This window comes from Aspergillus affinis (assembly GCF_023601865.1).
Source record: "Aspergillus affinis strain CMG 70 chromosome Unknown NODE_80_length_173233_cov_86_490142, whole genome shotgun sequence".
Taxonomy (NCBI): Eukaryota; Fungi; Ascomycota; class Eurotiomycetes; order Eurotiales; family Aspergillaceae; genus Aspergillus; species Aspergillus affinis.
In genome coordinates this window covers 97,975-117,106 of record NW_026515861.1, presented here as the reverse complement: position 1 = coordinate 117,106, position 19,132 = coordinate 97,975, and the positions used below count along the sequence as shown (strand labels likewise).

Genomic DNA, 19,132 nt, shown 5'->3' with positions numbered 1-19,132 from the left:
CGGACTAGTAACTAGTCGTCGTGCCACACCGGAAGGTCCGAATAACCAAGGACGGCGGCAGCCGACATGTAACGTTGCTAAGTCGAGTTGAATCGGCTTCCATTTCGCGTTTATCTTTATATACCAATGCTACTACCTGATACGCATCTATGAGATTACGTGATCTAGCGGCTTGGCCCGCACAATCGAACCCAACACAAGAAGATAGATAAGTCGTTATGCAAGAGAATTAAGAGCCCTATCATTCGAAAGGCATTCGCTCCTTAGTAGGCTACGTGCGTATAGCCGATACAGTGTCATTCTGCCCTCCTTCCCCTGCGCATTTCACAACACTACCAGACGAGTGCATATTCAGCTGGCAGGTGAGCAGATATTGCACCAGTTCGTCTGACATGCCTTTGCAAGGAGGATCATATAAGTTAGTAAGTGTTGGAGCCTGATGTATGGCATGCGGCGCTAGGCTGCACGTAGCTAGTCAGTCCGCTGACCCACACTGGGCCGCTGCATCTCTAGAACCTCTGCAGTTGTGTAGTATTAGAAAGAATCAAGCGTTTCCATCCGATTTTCGAGCCTTATCAGAGCTATCGCTCATCAGTAAGACTTGTCGGCAAAGCTTTCCGTGGCCAATGTACGCTTTCCTGTCTCCAATAAGGAGGCCAGATGACTGTGGCTCCTTCCATCCTCATTGCCATCACAGAGGTGAATATCGGCATCCCTAACAATATACATAACCTGATCTCTTCGTCGCAACAACTGGAAGAGGAACCCCACAACGCCGAATACCTCGTCATCTCTCGCATAACTGTTCAGCCTTGTCGGAGTTGGTTGGACCTTTGGTTGGACCAGGGCCTGGTCGGTCAGGCTCATGACACGCTAGTTTGGCGGATGTCAGCTTCCACAACTACCTTCTGCTCACCCGTTCCATAAACTGCGGCATTGTGCTCAGAGTTGTCCTCAGCTTGTCACCTCCCATCCACCCAGAAGATCATCAACAGGATCAACATGCCCGCGCGGTGGCATAATGAGTATACTGTCGGATGGATCTGTGCCCTCCTGTTGGAGATGGCCGCCGCCAGGGCTATGCTGGACGAAGTCCACACTAGGCTTCAGCAACCACAAGATGATCATAACACGTATGTCCTCGGGAAAGTTTCTGGCCACAATGTGTTGTCGCATGTCTTCCATCGGGCATCTACGGGACTATTTCTGCAGCAGTCGTAGCGAAACAAATTCTGTTCACGTTCCGGTCAATCCGTTTCGGGCTGATGGTCGGTATCGGTGGCGGTGTTCCGTCTCCCTCGACGGATATCCGTCTGGGGGATGTTGTGGTAAGTAAACCCACCGGCGTTACACCGGGTGTTGTGCAATACGACTATGGTAAGACTTTGGCATCGGGGCGTCTGGAACGCATCGGAACGCGGAACCTGCCACCCCAAGCTCTGCTTACTGCGCTCTCAAAAGTGGAATCCAACCACATGGTCGGGAAGTACAAGTTTCGGGACTATCTTTCTGATATCCGTCCCCAAAGCATTGGCGACCCATCCATTTTTCGCTCTCCGGGGGAAGACCGGGATATGTTGTTCAATGCTGCTTACGATCATGAGGCATATTCTCTGGACTGTTCTTCCTGTGATCACAGTCAAAGAGTGGCCCGAAAGCGGCGATCTATTCCAGCACCAAGAGTTCATTATGGTATCATTGCGTCTGGCAACCAAGTCATGAAAGATGGCCGGACACAGGAGTTGGGGGTCCTGTGTTTTGAGATGGAGGCAGCGGGGCTCATGGACCATTTTCCTTGTCTGGTGATCCGAGGGATCTCTGATTATGCCGACTCCCACAAGAACAAGGACTGGCAAGGTCATGTGGCCATCACGGCAGCTGCTTATGCGAAAGAACTGCTATCGGAAGTTTCATTGAGCCAGGAACAGGCCTACGGCTCTGCAAGGAGTCGTATAGGGTTGGACGGTAGGTTAATATAACGCTTCTCGATAGTGGCAATAACTAACTATGACGATACAGAGATGTTCTTTGTTAGGTTCAACACCATCGATATCCCTCGAATAACATACACTATGGGGCGAGAACAAGAGCTCGCGCATATTCAGCAGAAGCTCCTAGCCAACCTCTCTGATGGAACGGCTGTCTTACAAGGACGTGCTAGATCTGGTAAGTTTCAACTTGCGGTGGCATACGTGATGCGTCATTGGAATAAATATTCAGCAGTGTTTTGGCTTGACGCTACCACCTTGAGCACTTTGAAATTAAACTTTATGGTAATGGCAAAGCGTATCCTTCTCGATCATCCTTCGTGGGGGAAATTGAGCGAGATCATCGAAAACGAAGACACCGAAGAGGCCGTTAAGGAGACCAAAAGATGGCTGAGCGAGGTCATGAATTATGGTTGGTTGCTTATATACGACAACTACAATGTCGTGAAATCATACGGCTCCATCGAAGAAGGTCAGAACTTTGGCGTCGAGCGTTTCTTTCCGGATGTACGACAGGGTCACATCATAATGACAACAAGGTCAACCAGGCAAGACCTTGGTTATACAATCCGAGTCGAGCCACTCATGGATATCAATCGACGTCTCTCAATATCATTCCAAACCCCAAGGAGGCAAGACTCGGATAATATCTTGTGTAGTGGCCTGTGTAGTGGCCTGTGTAGTGGCCTGTGCAGTGGCCTGTGCAGTGACTTTTGCAGCGAAGATGATAGTCTTGAATTTCTGTATTTATTATACTAGCTACCTTGACTTTCGTGGGAGTTTTCGTTGGTATCCTTGTAACTACAGCCTAATTTCTGACTCTGCATCTCTTACTAACACTGATCCAAGGCATGCTTGCGCTAGATGAAGGCTTCTGAGGTAGTAGTAATAGACTATCCTCGTTGCAGTTGTTCCTGACGCACATCTTGCACCACAGCTTGATTGATCTCCAAATTGTTAAAGAGGTAGGCGGAGAATATTTTAACCAAAAATCGCACTGTAAATCAAGCCACCTACTTACCTATTCCGGACAGCTCGGTGATCAGTGAGTCTATCCGCTCACTCTTCTTAATCCCGAAAAGTGCGAATATCTCTACGATTTTTTTGCTTGTTAGGGCGTAAATTGCTGCTTTCATGGTTCCTGGCAGGACAGTTCAAGCATGGTACCGCCGCGGTTGGTTTATGATGGAGTGCGCGGTGTCGGGATCTTCCAGGGGTTTCCATAGAGACGTTTTACTCCAAGGTGGAGAAAGGAGAAGGCTAAGCCAATAATTGTGGACACAGGTTCACCATGGGCCTAGACCATGGAGCGATGTCCAAGCCCCTCCGCTCATAAAAGAAATGACGGATGACAGAAGCTCTTTTCCAATGGGCGAACGCTAATCTAGGCTCGCATAGCCCTATGGGATGCAATGCCCATTAAGGGAAAATGACCTGCGGGCTTTCGGTGATCTCTCTATCACCCAAAAGGCGTGTTTGCCGAGGAATGTTTAGAATAATTGAGAAGACAGCACCGGTGAATCAGCCGAGATCGATGGAAGATCCCATGGGCAAGAGCTGGGTCGTGGTGTCGGGTGACGGTCAAAGAGAGGAGCTGCTCGAGTCCATTAATCATTCCCTCCCCGTATCGGTCAACGAAGGGAGACCGAAAACATACTAGTAGTTCACGGGTCGGGGGACCTTAAGCCCAGGAAATTGAGCACTTCGACTTGAGATCTTTCACTGACTCGGTTTCTGCACGAAGATACAGACGACAAGTAGTTGGAAAGTGCTAACTGACTTGAAATTACTGTGTATTAGGTTTGGTGTTTTGGTCCAATCTAGCTGTGTCTAAAGTTAGAAGGCAAAAAATTTGGACGGAAAGTTGTTTTCCGTAGATGTCTCTATAGCTTATTCTTCATCATTCCTGGGCCCGAGTAGTGTAACTGTGGACTGCAGTCCTTCCGTGACTGCGGTCCTTTAGTTCCAAGTCGAGACTCACATGGTGCATTTCCTCACAAGAAGGGTTCTCTCTCAGAACGGTCTTCTTAATCTGGCAATTCTAAGTCGAATACGCTCACGTGTCCAGCACGGATACACATGACGGCCCACATAGAATGCTCTATATATCACATATCACGACACAGAAAATGCATCCTATTCCATTCCTTGCTTTGAGAAGCCCGACCCATTCCTCTAAGCGCCATATTCATGAATGTGCCTCAAGTCTAGCCACACGTCCGCAGATGAAACATGAAAGGCGGCTCATAGCTCTGACGCCGAAACAAGATGAAATCGCAGGCGTTTCACGGCGGTGGAATATGAAGCAACTTTATACCATATGGTGAGGCCGCAGCAGCCAGGTGATGCATGGGTATTAATGGTTGGTGTGATCCATTTGGCCAACCAATTGCGTATCGTGTTGTAAAAGCCCATCTACCATCACCAGCTCGAAACGAAAGGGCCAAGCCACCAGAACAGGAACAGCGTCAAGCATCTTTCAGGTAGGTCTCAAGCACTTCGATGGCGCGATAAATGCCTGGTCCTTCTGCCGCCCAGTACTGCATCCTTCTAATAGCTGCCCGTATTTCTTCTCTCCATTCCCCAGGCACAGGGATGGTACAGCACCGTATCGCGCCGAGGATGAGCAAACATGACGACGCGATACTGCGGATCATGTACCAGCTTCCGTGATGGCGATGCCAGTTTGGTTTATCCCGCATCATATAAAAACTGTATGCCACTGATTTCTCGACAAGCGGCTGGATAATATCTCGGTAGGGCGCTCCAGGTGGTGAATGAATGGCGTAGTGCAAGAAAGGCGCGTAGATCCAGGTCTTAATCTCGAGTACGCGGTCTCGGACGTGATACGGTAGCTCTTCTATTGGAGGCGCATCGTCGCGAAATTGGATGAGAGGCGGAAGACCCGCGTACCACTCCTGTAGCTGCTGCTCGAACTGCTCGGCAGCTTTAACCATGAAAGGCACCAAGTCGCTTGTCCAATTGCTATAATCCCCTGCATAAAAAAGGTTGAGCACGCGGTTGGCTATGCGACGCAGCGTTATCTCAGTCAAGTAGTAGTACCAGGTCTGCTCATGTTGTTGACGCGACCCGAAAGTCGTGCGGATGGCCGATCTCGACCAACTAGGTCTTTCTTGAGGGGATAACCCAAACTCGGCGATGACTCCGTCATCGTCTATATCCGGAGGCGAAGGATGCATGTCAGAATAGTGGATATCCGCTAAGGAACTATTCGGGAGGTTAATCTCGGCTCGCAGTTCGCACTCGGCTTTGTAGCAGCTCCAGTACAATCTCTGCTCCATACTTCGTCGTTTGGAAGCCTCAGTCGAGCCCACTATCTGATGAGGAAGCTTTTTCGCCTGGCATTGCAGGTAAAGCCAGTAGGACTTGGTGGCTGACTGGAACTGTGACCATGCGGTCAACGGTCGCATGATGTACATGTTGTACACGCCGGCTAAGAAGTAACACTGTGAAGAGAGAATCCCTGTCCCTAGGATACCAAACCTTCTTCGAGCTAAGTTATAGTATGCCTCGCCTTGACGGAGATCCTGGGCTTGCGCGTCGAGCGATGTCGATTGTGTTTCCGTCTCGTTGACCTGCGCGGGCACAAACCGTGTCGCCACTCTGCCGAGCGCACACGAAAGAAGCTAGGTTGAGTAAGCCTCGAACGGAGGTCAATTTGTGTGAACTCACTACGAGGCATGAAGCCGGGTCCCATTTCAGCCCATCCTCGACAACACTGCGAGCATAAGAGCAGAGCATTCCAATGTCCAGGATAGGATTCTTGATGTGTACAAGCTCAAGAAATGCTTGTACCAGATCGATAATCTCCTCTTCATCAATACCCAAGGATGATGTCTTCATGACAAGTCGCTGGTTTGAGCCTCGAGACGTACCTTCGAGTTCTTGAGCCTCATCGCAGCACTCCAACCCGAAAACGGCGTCTGTGATGTAGTTGGGCGGAAATAGGGTACCAAAGATGGGCCACTGGAGAACAGCATCTACGTTGGCCCTTGAAGACGGTATGTGAAGTTCGTCTGAGTCTTGGTCTTGCCCTTCAGTTTCATGGTCGCGCATGTCAATCTGCGTTGGCGTTCTATCCGCTTCCGTTGCTGTGATATCGGGGCCGCCGACCTGGCTCATCAATGGAGCAAGTCTAGTGACGGGAACTTGAATATCATCCAACCGAGAAAGGACGTGGTTTAGCTTGTCCAAGATCAGCAGGCTCGCAGAGTCAAAGCTACGATAGGTTAGTCAACTAGTGCTTCTTTTTTGAGCAGAAATCACACGTACGAAGAGATATCCTGAGAGTCCCCGTAAACGCATGTGGCCTTTGATTTCTCACAATGACTACATGAAGGACGCGCGTTGTTGCACTTGACCTTTTTTGAGCGACATAGCTGGCATGCAGTGAGAGCCCGCATCCTTGGGTAGGTCTTCAAAACTCTTGAGCCGTCAGACCGTTGACGCTTTCGTGACGTTGTCAGCGTGGAGTCTCCGGAGACGGGGTTAGTCGTATATCCCCGCTTGCATCTCCCCGGACTTGAATCAGGACATGGGAGCCCCCCTGCCGACGTAGGGTCGGGTACACGTTGGCAGGTTGGATAGGATAGCGAGGGAACAGCCGAAGGCTGGAAGCAATGCGACATTGTGGAAGGACGAGACATGCAAGAAGATAATATTCACGGGGAGACACGGGCTTGATATCATGAGTGGCCTCTGGGTTTGGGACGTGGGGCTCGCGGAGTCTCGGGCATGTGGAGCTAGTGGAGTCGTCGGGGAGCGTCGGAGTTCGCTATATTTGTTCTCAAGCTGTTGTCTGTGTGGCTCCTTGCAACGCTACTGGAAGCATCAGCATACATCGTCCCCGTGCCGCTCGGAATTGGCCGGGACAGGCACGAGCTCGATCAACGTAGAGTCACACCTATTAAGCTCTATCTTCAAGCCCTCTAAATTCATCGGTCTCTACCCCTTGAAACTATTCTCGTCCTCATCGTCATTTTGGTCAGGCAATCTCTCACCATGCCCGCGTCATCCCCAAGCAAAGTCGTTAATGTTGGACTCATCGGCTGCGGCGAGGTCGCTCAGGTTGTCTACATTCCCACGTTGTCCTTCATGAGCGACTGGTTTCGAGTCACCTATCTTTGTGACATCTCTCCAGCTTCACTCGAGCACTGCGCGGCCAAGCTCAACAATGTACCGGCCATCACCAGCGACCCCACCGAGCTTTGCAGTTCTGACCAGGTTGATGTTGTGGTAGTAGTTAGCTCTGACGAGTATCACGCTTCCCACGCCATCTTGGCTCTTGAACATGATAAGCACGTTCTCGTAGAGAAACCTGTAGCACTCACGAAGCGAGATGTCCTGGCTATCGCAGAGGTTAAGAAGCGCAGCAGGGGGAGAGCCATGGTTGCGTATATGAGGCGATATGCTGCTCCGTTTGAGGATGCAGTTCGGGAAATTGGAGGCATGGACAAGATCCTGTACGCGCGAGTGCGAGGTGAGTTGGTAGCGGATAACATCATAGGCCACTAGCAGAGACTGACAACTTTACAGACATTATCGGGCCCAACGCCCACTTTGTGAATCAATCTGGGACTTTCCCCAAACGATTTGCCGACTTTTCTGCTGCCGACACCGCAGACAAGGACTCGCGAGCGAAAGAAATGGCGGAGACTGCCCTCAAAGACGACTGCGGCGGCGTTCCTCGATCTCCTGAATCTACTCTCATGTGGCGCATCTTTAGTGGTCTCGGTTCTCACGACCTTTCCATTATGAGGGAAGCTCTTGGAATGCCTGAAAATGTCGTCGGCTCTTCTCTTGGGTTTCCCTTCTGGAAGTACGTCTCCCTGGCTACGAACCTGGTCGGAAATAAAATGCTAACCGGAACACTCTGTATAGCGTCTTGTATAAATACCGAACCTTTACAGTTTCATACGAGTCGGGAATCGACAATGTTCCTCGCTTTGATGCCCATCTGGAAGTATATGGTACCGAAAAGACGGTCAAGATTCAATACGATACGCCATACGTCAAAGGCTTACCAGTGATTATGCACATTGCTGAGAACGCAGATGGAGTTTATAAAGAAACCACCATTCGGAAGTCTTATGAGGATCCGTATACCCTAGAGCTGAAAACGCTTTGGGAAATGGTTGTGAACGGAAAGCAGCCGAAGACAACAGTAGAAGATGCTTTGCAGGACCTTGAGATTTTTGCGATGGCCATGCGTCACGGATATGGTGTAGGGTACTAGGCAAAACAAGCTGTGATGATAGCCTTTCTAGTTGATATCAAAGCTCGATTCTAGGGCATAGCTCAATTATGAAGATATTTTCTCTTGAACCCTGAAAATGCGATACACTTCCTTGAGTTTTTCATTTGACCCTCACAATTCTTGACACCACCGGCTCTCTGTAATACATAGAGTCTTCGAGCTGATAGATGCGTATTTGTCGTGCCTTTTCGCGGAGCCCCACCTAGGGCCTTTTCGCGGAGTCCCGGACGACGACCGTTCGCTTCAGTCATTATCGGGCTATCTTGTCCGAAAGGTCCCATCTACTGCCTTTGATTGTATTTAAACCCTGGCCCAACCTAGAGTGTAAGTAGGCCATACGCAAGTCTGGCTTTTGTGGCTTCTGTATCGCTGCACCAACAACATGCCTGGAAAAGAAGAACTCCCTGTTCTCTGCTGGGGCATTGTCGGTATGCCAGTCACCCGAAAATTGCGTACACCTCCAGGTTCGCATTGCTAATAAATTTCTCTACCTGGTTAGGATGCGGCTTGATCTCCTCATGGTTCGTCTCCGATCTGTGTCTGAAGCGACCGGACGCCACCACGAGACACATCGTCCAGGCTGTGGGGTCTTCTTCCATAGAGAAAGGGTCAGCCTTTGTTGCCAGCCATTGCCCTTCGCAACAACCTGACGTCTATGATTCGTATGATGCGGTCTATAGCGACCCTAACGTCGATATTGTCTATATTGGCACGCCTCATGTCTTGCACTGCCAGAACGCTCTAGATGCTATTGCTGCAGGGAAGCATGTCCTCTGCGAAAAACCTATTGCCATCAACGCCCGGGATGCAAAGAAGATAACTGACGCTGCTCGTGAGAAGAATGTTTTCCTGATGGAAGGTTAATAATCCTGGCTCCCTCTAAAGGTGACACTGCTAACGGTATAGATAACCAGCGGTCTGGACGCGCTTCTTCCCCATTGCCAAAAAGCTTCAGTCACTCTTGCACGAGGACAAGGTCATTGGACAAATTGCTTCTGTCTTTGTTGACTTTGGGCTTTACATGCCTATCGCTGAGGCTGACCCGACCCGCCGCACTGCTAGTCGAGCGCTCGGCGCAGGTGCCCTTCTGGACATTGGAATCTATACCCTCACTTGGGCGTCCTTGATTCTGGACACATCCCCGGATCGCCTTGCCAATACCAACCCTAGCCTCAAGGCCAGCATGATATTCGGTAGCGAAACGGATTTGGACAAAAAGGTCGATGAGCTGACGTCCGTGATTCTCCAGTACCCGGATCTGAAAGCTCATGCAATTTGTACTTCTTCTTTGATATACCAGACGGGAGAAGAATTTGCTTGTGTGGTAGGTTCCAAAGGCTCCATTGCTATCGGAGGACCTGGAACATCGAAACCAGACTACTTGGTAGTGCGGCTCAATGGCGAAGAGGATAAGAGATTGGACTTTGAGGTTCCTGGAAGGGGCTTCCACTACGAGGCTGACGCTGTTGCGGAGGATATTAGAGCAGGGAGGCTAGAAAACGACACTTGCTCCCAGCACACTACTCTCACGATCATGTCCCGCATGGATGATGCGCGGTCTCAGTGCGGCTTGGTGTATCCCCAGGAGGAATAGATGAACTCAAGACTAGAAATTCGCAACTATTCATTACACGAATCGATGTCTTCCAGACAACTCTCCCATATTCAGGTGGTGTCTAGGTTCTATCAGGCGGACGGGAGTATCGCAGCTTTGACGCCACCTTTGTTCGTATAACTACACATAATGGCATTGAGGGGTGGGGTGAAAGCACGCCATTTGGCTCCACACATGTTGCTACTCATGCCCTTGGTGTGCGAGCTGGTATTGCCGAATTGGACTCGATCCGCGACGAGTCGAACGCATAAACCAGGCAATGGATGAGGCACTCCTGGGAAACGAACATGCGAAGACTGCTATCGACATTGCGTGTTGGGATATATTCGGCAAGTCAGTTGGTATACCAATATGTGACCTCCATGGTGGTCGAACGGGTGTGAATCTACCCATCATATCTTCTGAATACGTTGGGGAGCCGAAGGAAATGCGTACGCGAGTTGCAGAACACCGGCGCCATGATTATATGGGACATACAATTAAGGTCGGCAGTGAGCCTGTGGCTGATGCAGCATGTATCACCGCTGCACTTGCCGATAAACAGCCTGGTGAATTCTTCCTTGTCGATGCCAATGGAAGACTTACCGTCGAAACTGCCCTGCCCTTGCTGCGTCTTCTACCTGTTGGGCTGGGCTTCGTTCTTGGAGGCCCGTGTGCTACTTGGAGAGAATGTGTCTCTTTGCAACGCAGGACAAATGTTCCAATCTGTTTTGATGAGCTCGCAACAACAGATTCATCTGTTATTCAGCTTATTACAGATGACGCCGCGGACGGTATAGGAATGAAGATCTCGAAGAACGGTGGTCTTACGAAATGTCGTCACCAGCGAGATAGCTGCCTTTCAATAGGATATTCAATTACTGTTCAAGATACAGTCAGCTCGGATATCCCAGTTGCCGCTATTGTTCATATTGCCCAGACAATCCCTGAGAAATACCTTCGGTGCATTCTGGGGACACGCGACATTGTTACGGTCAAAACAGCCGATGGTCCTTTCGAGATTGTCGAAGGGCGCCTCAGCGCACCAAATTTGCCAGGATTGGGAATCACGCCTCGTCTTGATGTCATGGGAGAGCCTGTATCTAGCTATTTTTAACTTATAGTTCCCCGCTTATAGAAATTCACTAGCACCTGTCACAACTCACCCATCAATGTGCTTTTCTTTCGCCTTGTTTGGACCTCTTGGTTTGATATTGATCTTTTGAGCATTTTCTAGTGATTCAGTTGGATTTTTCAATGCATCGATTGACTTGTGACCACCGTTGTTTAACTTTGTTAGAAATTGACCGTTGAAGTTTTGACTTGATTTAGCAGCGAAATGCTCGAAGAAAAAGCGTAGAATACATCATTCAGAGTGAAGAATTTGATTAAATAGAATAAGAGTCATGGAAATCACTTGCATCTTTATGAGTATTCTTCTAGTAGTTGAATGAATGATGAAATAACATCCTAAAATCTCCAATTGCCATATCAAATTACTGGTAGAAAACCAATTGTCTAAAGGGAGTCTTCATCTGACCACGGCAGTTATCAACTCAATTGATAATCTCCCACTCTCCCATATCAAAGCCATTACATTCCAATGCTTATCATGACTCGAAGTAACACATTACCCGAGCACAAATGTGAAAGCATTAATTAGGTCGCTCCATGTGGCTTGATAGTGATCAGGGCAGCCCCGACCGATCGTTTCGCGGGTACTCACGGCGCGTGATTTGTCAATGTTAGGGTAGGATCTTCCACAACATACATAATACCTCCTCCAAAGACGGATGAGAGCTGTTGCTTCCAAAGATGGATGTTGAAGAGTGTTGCTTTGTTTTTCCTGTGTCGGGCCAGAAAGACAGACTGTCCTTGAAAGATCGCCACGATCGCCTCGTACGCCAACCATGGTATTTGGAAAGGCGGCGCAGTTGTTTGGGCTATACTTTGATCTGCATACAGCACTGGGAGTGGAAGGGACACAGAAGAAGGGGTTACCGCTGGAACGGGCTGGGTCCTAGCAGACGGCGCAGAAGGACGAGATGTTTCCAAAGCGTCTCAATCAGGCGTTCCGTCTCGCCACAAAGTCAGAGGGCTGGCGCTGTATGGAATCTATTTTGCAAGGAATGTGTTCAGGAGGTAGGATGGATCTAAAGTATCCAAGCAACGTCGTATTGCTCAAATCGTCTATATGAGTAGTGGGAAAATTGTATCCAGAGACGTTGAGGCAATCACTATGTTATAATGAGGTCTAGAGATAAGGTCGTGGCTGCCTCGCTGTGGAGCTAATTTAACACTGAAATATTGAGCCGTGCATGGCTGTTTGTGCCTACGGTTGTTCAACTACCTTAGTGGTTAAGTCGAGAGTTGCAGTTAGACAAACAATCACCGCGGTGATACCCGCCCTGAACCGGCCCAACCATGTCTGATCATGCATCCTCAATAGCAATTAAAAATGTCTACTGATTATTGCAGGAATGGTGCTAAACATTGTCTCAAGATGAACCCGTGTTAGATTGAGCGGATTCGTGTATTCATCACTCAGCTCTCGTCTATCTGAAATCTACGCCTAGGGACGAAAGCGCTCGGGGACCCGTCTCGATCGAGGTGATCGACGATTAAGAGATAAGCTTGAGGAGACCCGAAGACGGTCTGAACGCCGGGTAGGTTGTGTCGACCGACGCTGTGGAGGTGCGGTTGGCACACTTGTCTTTTCTACTAGTGTGTATGTGGCATCGAATGGTGTTTCTGCTGTCGGCTCGCCAGTAGTATTTCTAACGGCCGATGAGCGTAAGAGAGAGCACTGAACGATCCATGGCGTCGACTATATCTAGGTTAGTGAATGAATCGGGGAACAGAGGGTTGTGAAATACGTACTGTGTCGGGCAAGAGGTGTTATATCCCGGTAAACGATGGGCGAGCCAGCCCTCCATGCACCCTAAATGGACCACACCATCACATGTATCGCATTGTAGCATGACGGATTCATCGCTATCTCCTTCAAAGCAAATGGGACACATCTCACCATCAGGACAGGACTCCCGGCGGACGGCGTGAATCTGGAGGGAGTAGTCCACCGTGTTCATTGTGACTAGATAGAATGGCCGGATCGTCCGATGAAACATCCCAGGGCCCCCGGTTTATTGTGAGCATTTCTGGTGTGATATCCCGACTAGGAGGCGGAGATATGCCTAGCTATGTAGAGGCAGGAAGCCTTGGGAAAACCACGTCAACGCCCCATATTAGAGCAAATTCATCTAGCTCTAAGGCAGTACTAGCTGATTCTTGTTGCGGACCGTTGATTTCTAGCCCGGTAATGTATGGAAAACTGGCGCGGGGACTCTTGTGCATCGGCCTGATTTCGCGCGGCTGCATCGAACCATTGCTGTTTAATATCATCGTACTGACGTGCTCAGTGCCACTTTCTACAGAGGAAGAAGTATACAAGGTCGCCAAGCTTAGAGTCAAGAGTGGAAAGATTAAATGGACTTCGTGCAAGGTCGTTCAACTTATGCCAGTCTTCTTTCAAGGTCTCTTTGTTCACAATCAACTTACAAGCATCACTTTTTTTAGTAAGGCCACTAGGTCTTATTTTCCCAGAGGAGTCCCATTTAACAGATGGTCAGGGATCCCAAAGCCATTAGGGGTCTGACATCTTAAAAGTAGTACGTGGATGGGAGGCGAAGATTGTATCAAAGCGGTAGTGGCGACTGAAAGACACAGCTAAGGTTAATCTGCCGCTTTATAGTAATCCTTCTCTGCTACAAGATTTTGTTATGCATGAGGTTGTATAGTGACATAGATGGCGGTAATGAAAATTTGCTTGACTCGCAGGGCAGATGTTTGAGCTCCCAGCAGCACTCAGTCTCCTAGAAATTGGATATATGTTCCTAGAAACCGAATGGGTGCTCCCAGAAACGGCATGGGTATTCCTGCAAGCTTAGACATCCCCAGGAATCAATACTTAAACCCTAGGAACCATACTTCCGTTCCTAGGCAAGTAGCAGCCTCGAGTCGTCGGTAAAAGTGGACCCCTGTTGATTTCCTTACACAACGTTGGTCTCAATCATCCGGGTCGGCGGAACGTCCTCAGGTACCCTCGGGTTCCTAGGAATAAGTACCACTTTCCTAGGAGAAACGAAAAGTGTTCAGCACGTGCAACATAGAAGCTCCGATTGTAGTAATGAGCACCGAAAGTCGTTAGGGATTTTCAATTTCATTAGACGCTTAGACCGTCCGGTCGCACGGGAGATTCTATTGTGCCTTCGGAGCACTTTATTAATAGAAAGATGTGTCCCTAAAGACCAACGAGCCTCCCCACTTGCTCTGTTTTATATATTTTCTCCCTCGACCTAGGTTGTACCTACTTCGCATCCTCTTGCGCTATTCACCAATATGGACTGGAGCTCTGACTCCCTTCAGTCGATCATCGGCCAAATTATTGGCGACCCTACTCATCATCTGGAGTGCCGATAGGTTGAAGATGACGGAGTCAGCTGCCAGAATCTTGTGTCCATGGATTCACGAAGAATAGAGCGATATGCCTCAAGATGTTCTAAGATCTCCCTACCGGTCACCCGCCTAAATTGGGACTCTCAAAGGCCGCAACATACATGCTATGTGCAGAATGCAGGCATTATTCCTCCCGATCCCGAAAAAGTGCGCCCAAAGGTGGGTAGGTCAGTTACACGCTAAAGCCAGCCAAATAGACGAAGTTCCTCAGAGACAGAAGGATAGGCGCCGGCCCATTTCGCTAGCACATCGCTGGCCAACTAGTCTATCCTACAAAGTCGGTACAAACGGGTAAATTTCGACGATACACCGCAAGCAAAAGACGGCAACGCTTCGTTAAGGAACACACATACTCTTCATGCTATCTAAAAACGCAAGCGTTCCGCGAGATATTGGTGATCGAATCAAGATTTTCATTATAACTACCTGGCCTGTCAATATTTCATTGCTTTCTAGCCAGCGCCCCTAGCTGTAAATCAACTCACGTTGTAGATAGCCTCGGGGCAGGGGCATCACTTCCCGAAGTTCGGCACTCCGAGCGGTTTACATATACTATATTCAAACAACTCCAGGACACTTAAAGAATAACACGTAACTGGCGGATAGGCTTTTATCATAGAGATGCTTAGCGTGAGCAACCACCATCGAAAGCGACTTTAAACTGCAAAATCAAGCGAGTCTAAGCGCAACTCAAGTTCAATAACTAAGCTATACGATTCTAATGTAGGAGATAATCGCTATCACCAACCCACTCAAAGACCAACGCTAGTATGTAAAAGGGCAGGAGTCCTATGTAACGAAGTAGATTCTGCCTTGTTGAAATTCTATAGATCAGTCAGTATACAGCTATCGTATTACTGTCGATTATGCAGCGTTCCTTAACCGCTCCTTTTCCCCGCTCTTGATTCCCATACAATATCATCAGGCTCAGAGATCAACAAATGAATGGAGAGGATTTATTCTTTAATTGCTCTCTACTTCTGTTATGCTGTTTTATGTAGTCGTCGCCCTTTCACGAGCTCCTCTCAAAAGATATCATCAATTCATCAAACGTGGAGGCCCAGTCAAGTCCAATTTAATCCTCGTGAACAACCACTCAAGTCCAAGCTCATGCACTCAGGCTATGAACCGGATGAAAGCCCTTCCGCTGCTGGAACAGATTCACAATCGGCATGAACAACCTTCTTCCTTCAAACGAATCCATCCGTCCCTCTTCCTCTGCGGCCTTCTGCGCTGTCGCACACTGCTCAATCTCCTCCCAGCTCACCCACTGCCACTCATCGCACTTCTCTGGCTCCATGACCTGTCGAATCGTTAGAATCAGCCACAACCAATCAAGCAATATCAAGCAAAAGCGAGCAGATATAATGATCAGAAAGAACGAAAGGAAGAAGATTCCAGAGAGATAGGGGGAGAAAATAAAAACAGACAAACCTTCACTTCCACCTCTCCACCCCCAGAAGCAGAAGAAACCCTACATCCCACGAAACAAGTAACGTAATGCTTTCCCTCCGCAGTCATGACGTCGTTGGTGGCAGTCAAGAACTTGATGCTCTGCAGGGGAAGGTCCAGGCCCGTTTCTTCATGCACTTCGCGCGCTGCGCAGTCTTCAAAGGACTCGCCAAATTCCAGATGACCGCCGGGAAGACCCCATGTTCCTGATTTTTTGGATATTAGATATTGAGATGGATGATTGGGGGGGATGTGGGGGATGGGTATTAACCAGCACCGTGACTGCCCTTGCGTCGTCCAAGGATGAATTTCCCTTGGGCGTTCAGGATGAAGGCGCCGACGCCGATTCGGGGGTTCATTGTTCTTGATTCTTGGTTTTCTGAAGTGTGCGGGATGTGGATGTATGTGGATGTGGTGGGTTTGGGTAGGATTGGAATGTTTGATTTAAAGTGAGATTGAAAGGCACGTGATTGAGCCTGTGGAGTGTGGTCCAAGGAGAGATAAGGGGAAGGGGTTGCAGATAACTGGGGATGGTTATATAGAAGAGAAGACGGTGAGTCAGTGATGGTTGACATCAACGCCAAGAACTGCGGTCGTTAGCCCTGTCCTACGGAGTACTCCGTACAAGTAAACGCCGCTCAGCCACACCCACTTGATAGGCAGGGCCAAGATACTGAAAATGCCTTACAGTAAAGTTTTCTTCCTGGGTTCTAGGCGGAATTCGCCTTAGGTTTGATTGAGCAGGCTGATTCCTGCATTTACTGCCAATTGAGATGAGATTTTAAGATGAGGGGTATAGAGACAGACACAAGTATACAATATTTTGCACCGTCTATCTATTGTACAAGGGCCAGGGCAAGGGTGGACACTCCACTATAGTCGGTCCAGTAAGGATTTGACAAACTCGGACAGTCGGTCTAGTGGCACGTTTTCTCTCAAATTATCCAGTCGACGACATTGCACCTCCAAGGTCTGCTGTTCCTTCCATCCCTTACCTACGACCACGATCACTGGGTATCCGATTAGGTCGGCGTCGCCGAGTTTCCAACCTATTTGCTTGTCGCGATCGTCGAGGATGACATCGATCGGGGCGTCGGGACCCTTCGCGCTGAGAACATCGTACACTTTCTCGGCTTCTTCTTGTAGACCCTTGGCCGGGACGACGATGACTTCGTAAGGGGCCATGGCGCGCGGCCAGTTGAGACCCTTGGAGTCCGCGAGGCTGTCGGCGACTGCGGTGATCATGCGGGAGACGCCGATGCCGTGACAGCCCATCTGCATGTGCACGTTCTGGTCCTCCGAGACGCCACCGCCAGTGTGTGCTTGATCAACCATGACGGATGCTTGGAGAACCTCGCTGTATCGGGTGCCGAGGTGGAAGGTGTGGCCGAGCTCGATGGCAGTGTGCGTTTTCATGTGTCCCTGAGTACACTGGCTACATTTATCTCCCTCGTGCATCTTGACTAGGTTGATACCGCTGGTCGTCTCGGGGAACCGGTCGAGCATTGAGTAGTCGACATCATCTGCCTTGCAGTTCACCTGCTGGAGCAGATCACTCAGGGGAGGCCGTTTGTACACGCGCACCTGGGAATCGTACATATCCAAGACCCGCGGTCGGTAGGAAGAGTCGATCGATGCCTTGGCAGACTTGATCTGTTCCGTCCACTGTTCCAAGGGGTTCTCGACGCTAAGATCGAGATCGATGCCTGCTGCGGTCGCGACGGATTTGACAGCGTGGGAATTGACCTCTCGTTCCACAGGCTCCTGGCTTGCGTCCTGCATGGAGAATTTTGGGTACCAGCCCCGGATTAAGGTTTGCTTGTCCTTGGAAATAGCCATCCAGAGATCCGTTGAAACGGTGGGTGCCGCGTTGATGGATCTTGCTTCGGTGTCAAACCCATCCGGTGAGGCGGCCTGAGATGTCTGCTCAGGGCCATGGGCCCTCCCGTCCGCCAACTCTTCATTATAGACACTGTCGCAGCTAGTGCAGCTAATGATCGTGTCCTCGCCTTTCGCGCTGGGAAAGTGGAACTCATGGCTCATGTTCCCACCCATGTTACCCGAGTCTGCAGCAGCAACCAAGTAGGGCACTTTGAGTTCGTTGAAAAGATCCGTGTAGGCGGCTTTGACCGATGAGTATGTCTTCAGCGCCTCCTCCACGCTGTGGTCGAACGTGTAGAGATCCTTCATGATGAATTCACGCCCACGAAGGAGGCCTTGTCGGGGCCTTGGTTCATCTCTGTACTTTCTCGCTATGATGATAATCAGCTACCTTCCACTGTATATAACTAAACAATTTGAGCTTACAGATCTGATATACCCGTAGAGGCAGATCGCGGTAAGATTTGGTGAGACTCCCAACCAGGGTAGTGATTTCTTCTTCGTGAGTAGGAGCAAGAAGAAAGCGAGACTTTTTGCGGTCAAAAAATCTGAATACCTGAAGGGTAACTCTTAGTGACAATTCTTAGCCTGAAGCAACGGACTCATACCTCGGAACTCTCCGTCAAACGTCCGGATCGCTCCCAAAGCTCTTGGGCGGATATGGACGATAAAGAGACCTTGGAGGCTCCTGTAAGTCCTGATCAGCTTTTGCGAGCCAGCAATCTGGTAGATACACATACCAATCAATTGCATGTGTTTATCGATCAGACGCTCTAGCTTATCTTGGACACGAAGTCCCAGAGGTAGCATGTGGAAAATGCCCGAGTAAGCCTGAAGCAGATTAGACCCACCAGACTCGTTGCTGAGTGCACGGCATAAACACTAACCTGTCGCAGAAAGCCACCTCTGACCAAAAGATCATTTGCATCCTCTAGTTCCAAGTCAGACCTATCATTCTGAGCGACGGTTCTCGCATGTACCTTTTTCTCCCGTGACCTTCTTCTTCGAGATGCCACCAGTCGGAATCCAGAAATTGGATATCCGGCTTCGGCCATCAGTCTACAGAATTAGCAACTATTACCGCACAAGAGCTCACGAGATCATACATGATAACAGCATCCTGCAACTCTCTGGAATCGCAAGACTCCCAGATATGCTCGATGAGGACCCGAATAGCGGCCCGCAGTCGGGCGGAACCCGGAGAGCATGAATCACGAGGGGTTCAGTTGACACTTTCACAGAAACCTTGAGCCAGTCGACCGAGCTGCGCAATCCTCAGAACCCCCAATGGATCGAAGTATATCTTGTCGAGAAGTAAAGCAAATCAAACAAGTCGGAATCGCGATAGGCCTCGGGATGGCCCGTGCACCGGTCACTTCTCGGCGGAACCATTTCTCCGGCGGCCTCGTCCGTCTGGGATTTTCG

At 49.5% G+C, this 19,132-nt stretch overlaps 7 protein-coding genes across 7 annotated transcripts; 4 read left to right on the top strand and 3 right to left on the bottom strand.

Moving 5' to 3' along the window:
• Window positions 1-660: 660 nt before the first annotated feature.
• Window positions 661-2,866, top strand: KD926_010485 (5'-methylthioadenosine/S-adenosylhomocysteine nucleosidase family protein; the record flags this gene model as incomplete). The annotated part of the gene is made up of 5 exons (XM_053102853.1): window positions 661-887; window positions 1,151-1,965; window positions 2,020-2,166; window positions 2,224-2,646; window positions 2,838-2,866. The coding sequence occupies 5 exons, from the start codon at window positions 661-663 to the stop codon at window positions 2,864-2,866; spliced, it is 1,641 nt and encodes a 546-aa protein (XP_052953731.1).
• A 1,590-nt stretch (window positions 2,867-4,456) lies between these two features.
• On the bottom strand, window positions 4,457-6,412 carry KD926_010484 (uncharacterized protein; the record flags this gene model as incomplete). Its single annotated transcript, XM_053102852.1, has 3 exons — window positions 4,457-5,635; window positions 5,682-6,228; window positions 6,282-6,412. The coding sequence occupies 3 exons, from the start codon at window positions 6,410-6,412 to the stop codon at window positions 4,457-4,459; spliced, it is 1,857 nt and encodes a 618-aa protein (XP_052953730.1).
• A 598-nt stretch (window positions 6,413-7,010) lies between these two features.
• On the top strand, window positions 7,011-8,244 carry KD926_010483 (Gfo/Idh/MocA family protein; the record flags this gene model as incomplete). Its single annotated transcript, XM_053102851.1, has 3 exons — window positions 7,011-7,488; window positions 7,545-7,827; window positions 7,890-8,244. The coding sequence occupies 3 exons, from the start codon at window positions 7,011-7,013 to the stop codon at window positions 8,242-8,244; spliced, it is 1,116 nt and encodes a 371-aa protein (XP_052953729.1).
• Window positions 8,245-8,647: 403 nt separating this feature from the next.
• On the top strand, window positions 8,648-9,859 carry KD926_010482 (Gfo/Idh/MocA family protein; the record flags this gene model as incomplete). The annotated part of the gene is made up of 3 exons (XM_053102850.1): window positions 8,648-8,693; window positions 8,765-9,124; window positions 9,180-9,859. 3 exons carry the CDS (start codon window positions 8,648-8,650, stop codon window positions 9,857-9,859), a joined length of 1,086 nt encoding a protein of 361 aa, XP_052953728.1.
• A 280-nt stretch (window positions 9,860-10,139) lies between these two features.
• Window positions 10,140-10,976, top strand: KD926_010481 (mandelate racemase/muconate lactonizing enzyme family protein; the record flags this gene model as incomplete). Its single annotated transcript, XM_053102849.1, has 1 exon — window positions 10,140-10,976. The coding sequence occupies one exon, from the start codon at window positions 10,140-10,142 to the stop codon at window positions 10,974-10,976; it is 837 nt and encodes a 278-aa protein (XP_052953727.1).
• A 4,506-nt stretch (window positions 10,977-15,482) lies between these two features.
• Window positions 15,483-16,185, bottom strand: KD926_010480 (nucleotide triphosphate diphosphatase NUDT15; the record flags this gene model as incomplete). Its single annotated transcript, XM_053102848.1, has 3 exons — window positions 15,483-15,677; window positions 15,809-16,032; window positions 16,098-16,185. The coding sequence occupies 3 exons, from the start codon at window positions 16,183-16,185 to the stop codon at window positions 15,483-15,485; spliced, it is 507 nt and encodes a 168-aa protein (XP_052953726.1).
• Window positions 16,186-16,699: 514 nt separating this feature from the next.
• On the bottom strand, window positions 16,700-18,915 carry KD926_010479 (putative proline--tRNA ligase AIM10; the record flags this gene model as incomplete). The annotated part of the gene is made up of 7 exons (XM_053102847.1): window positions 16,700-18,078; window positions 18,134-18,263; window positions 18,316-18,395; window positions 18,448-18,538; window positions 18,595-18,638; window positions 18,688-18,766; window positions 18,814-18,915. 7 exons carry the CDS (start codon window positions 18,913-18,915, stop codon window positions 16,700-16,702), a joined length of 1,905 nt encoding a protein of 634 aa, XP_052953725.1.
• Between the last annotated feature and the right edge of the window lie 217 nt (window positions 18,916-19,132).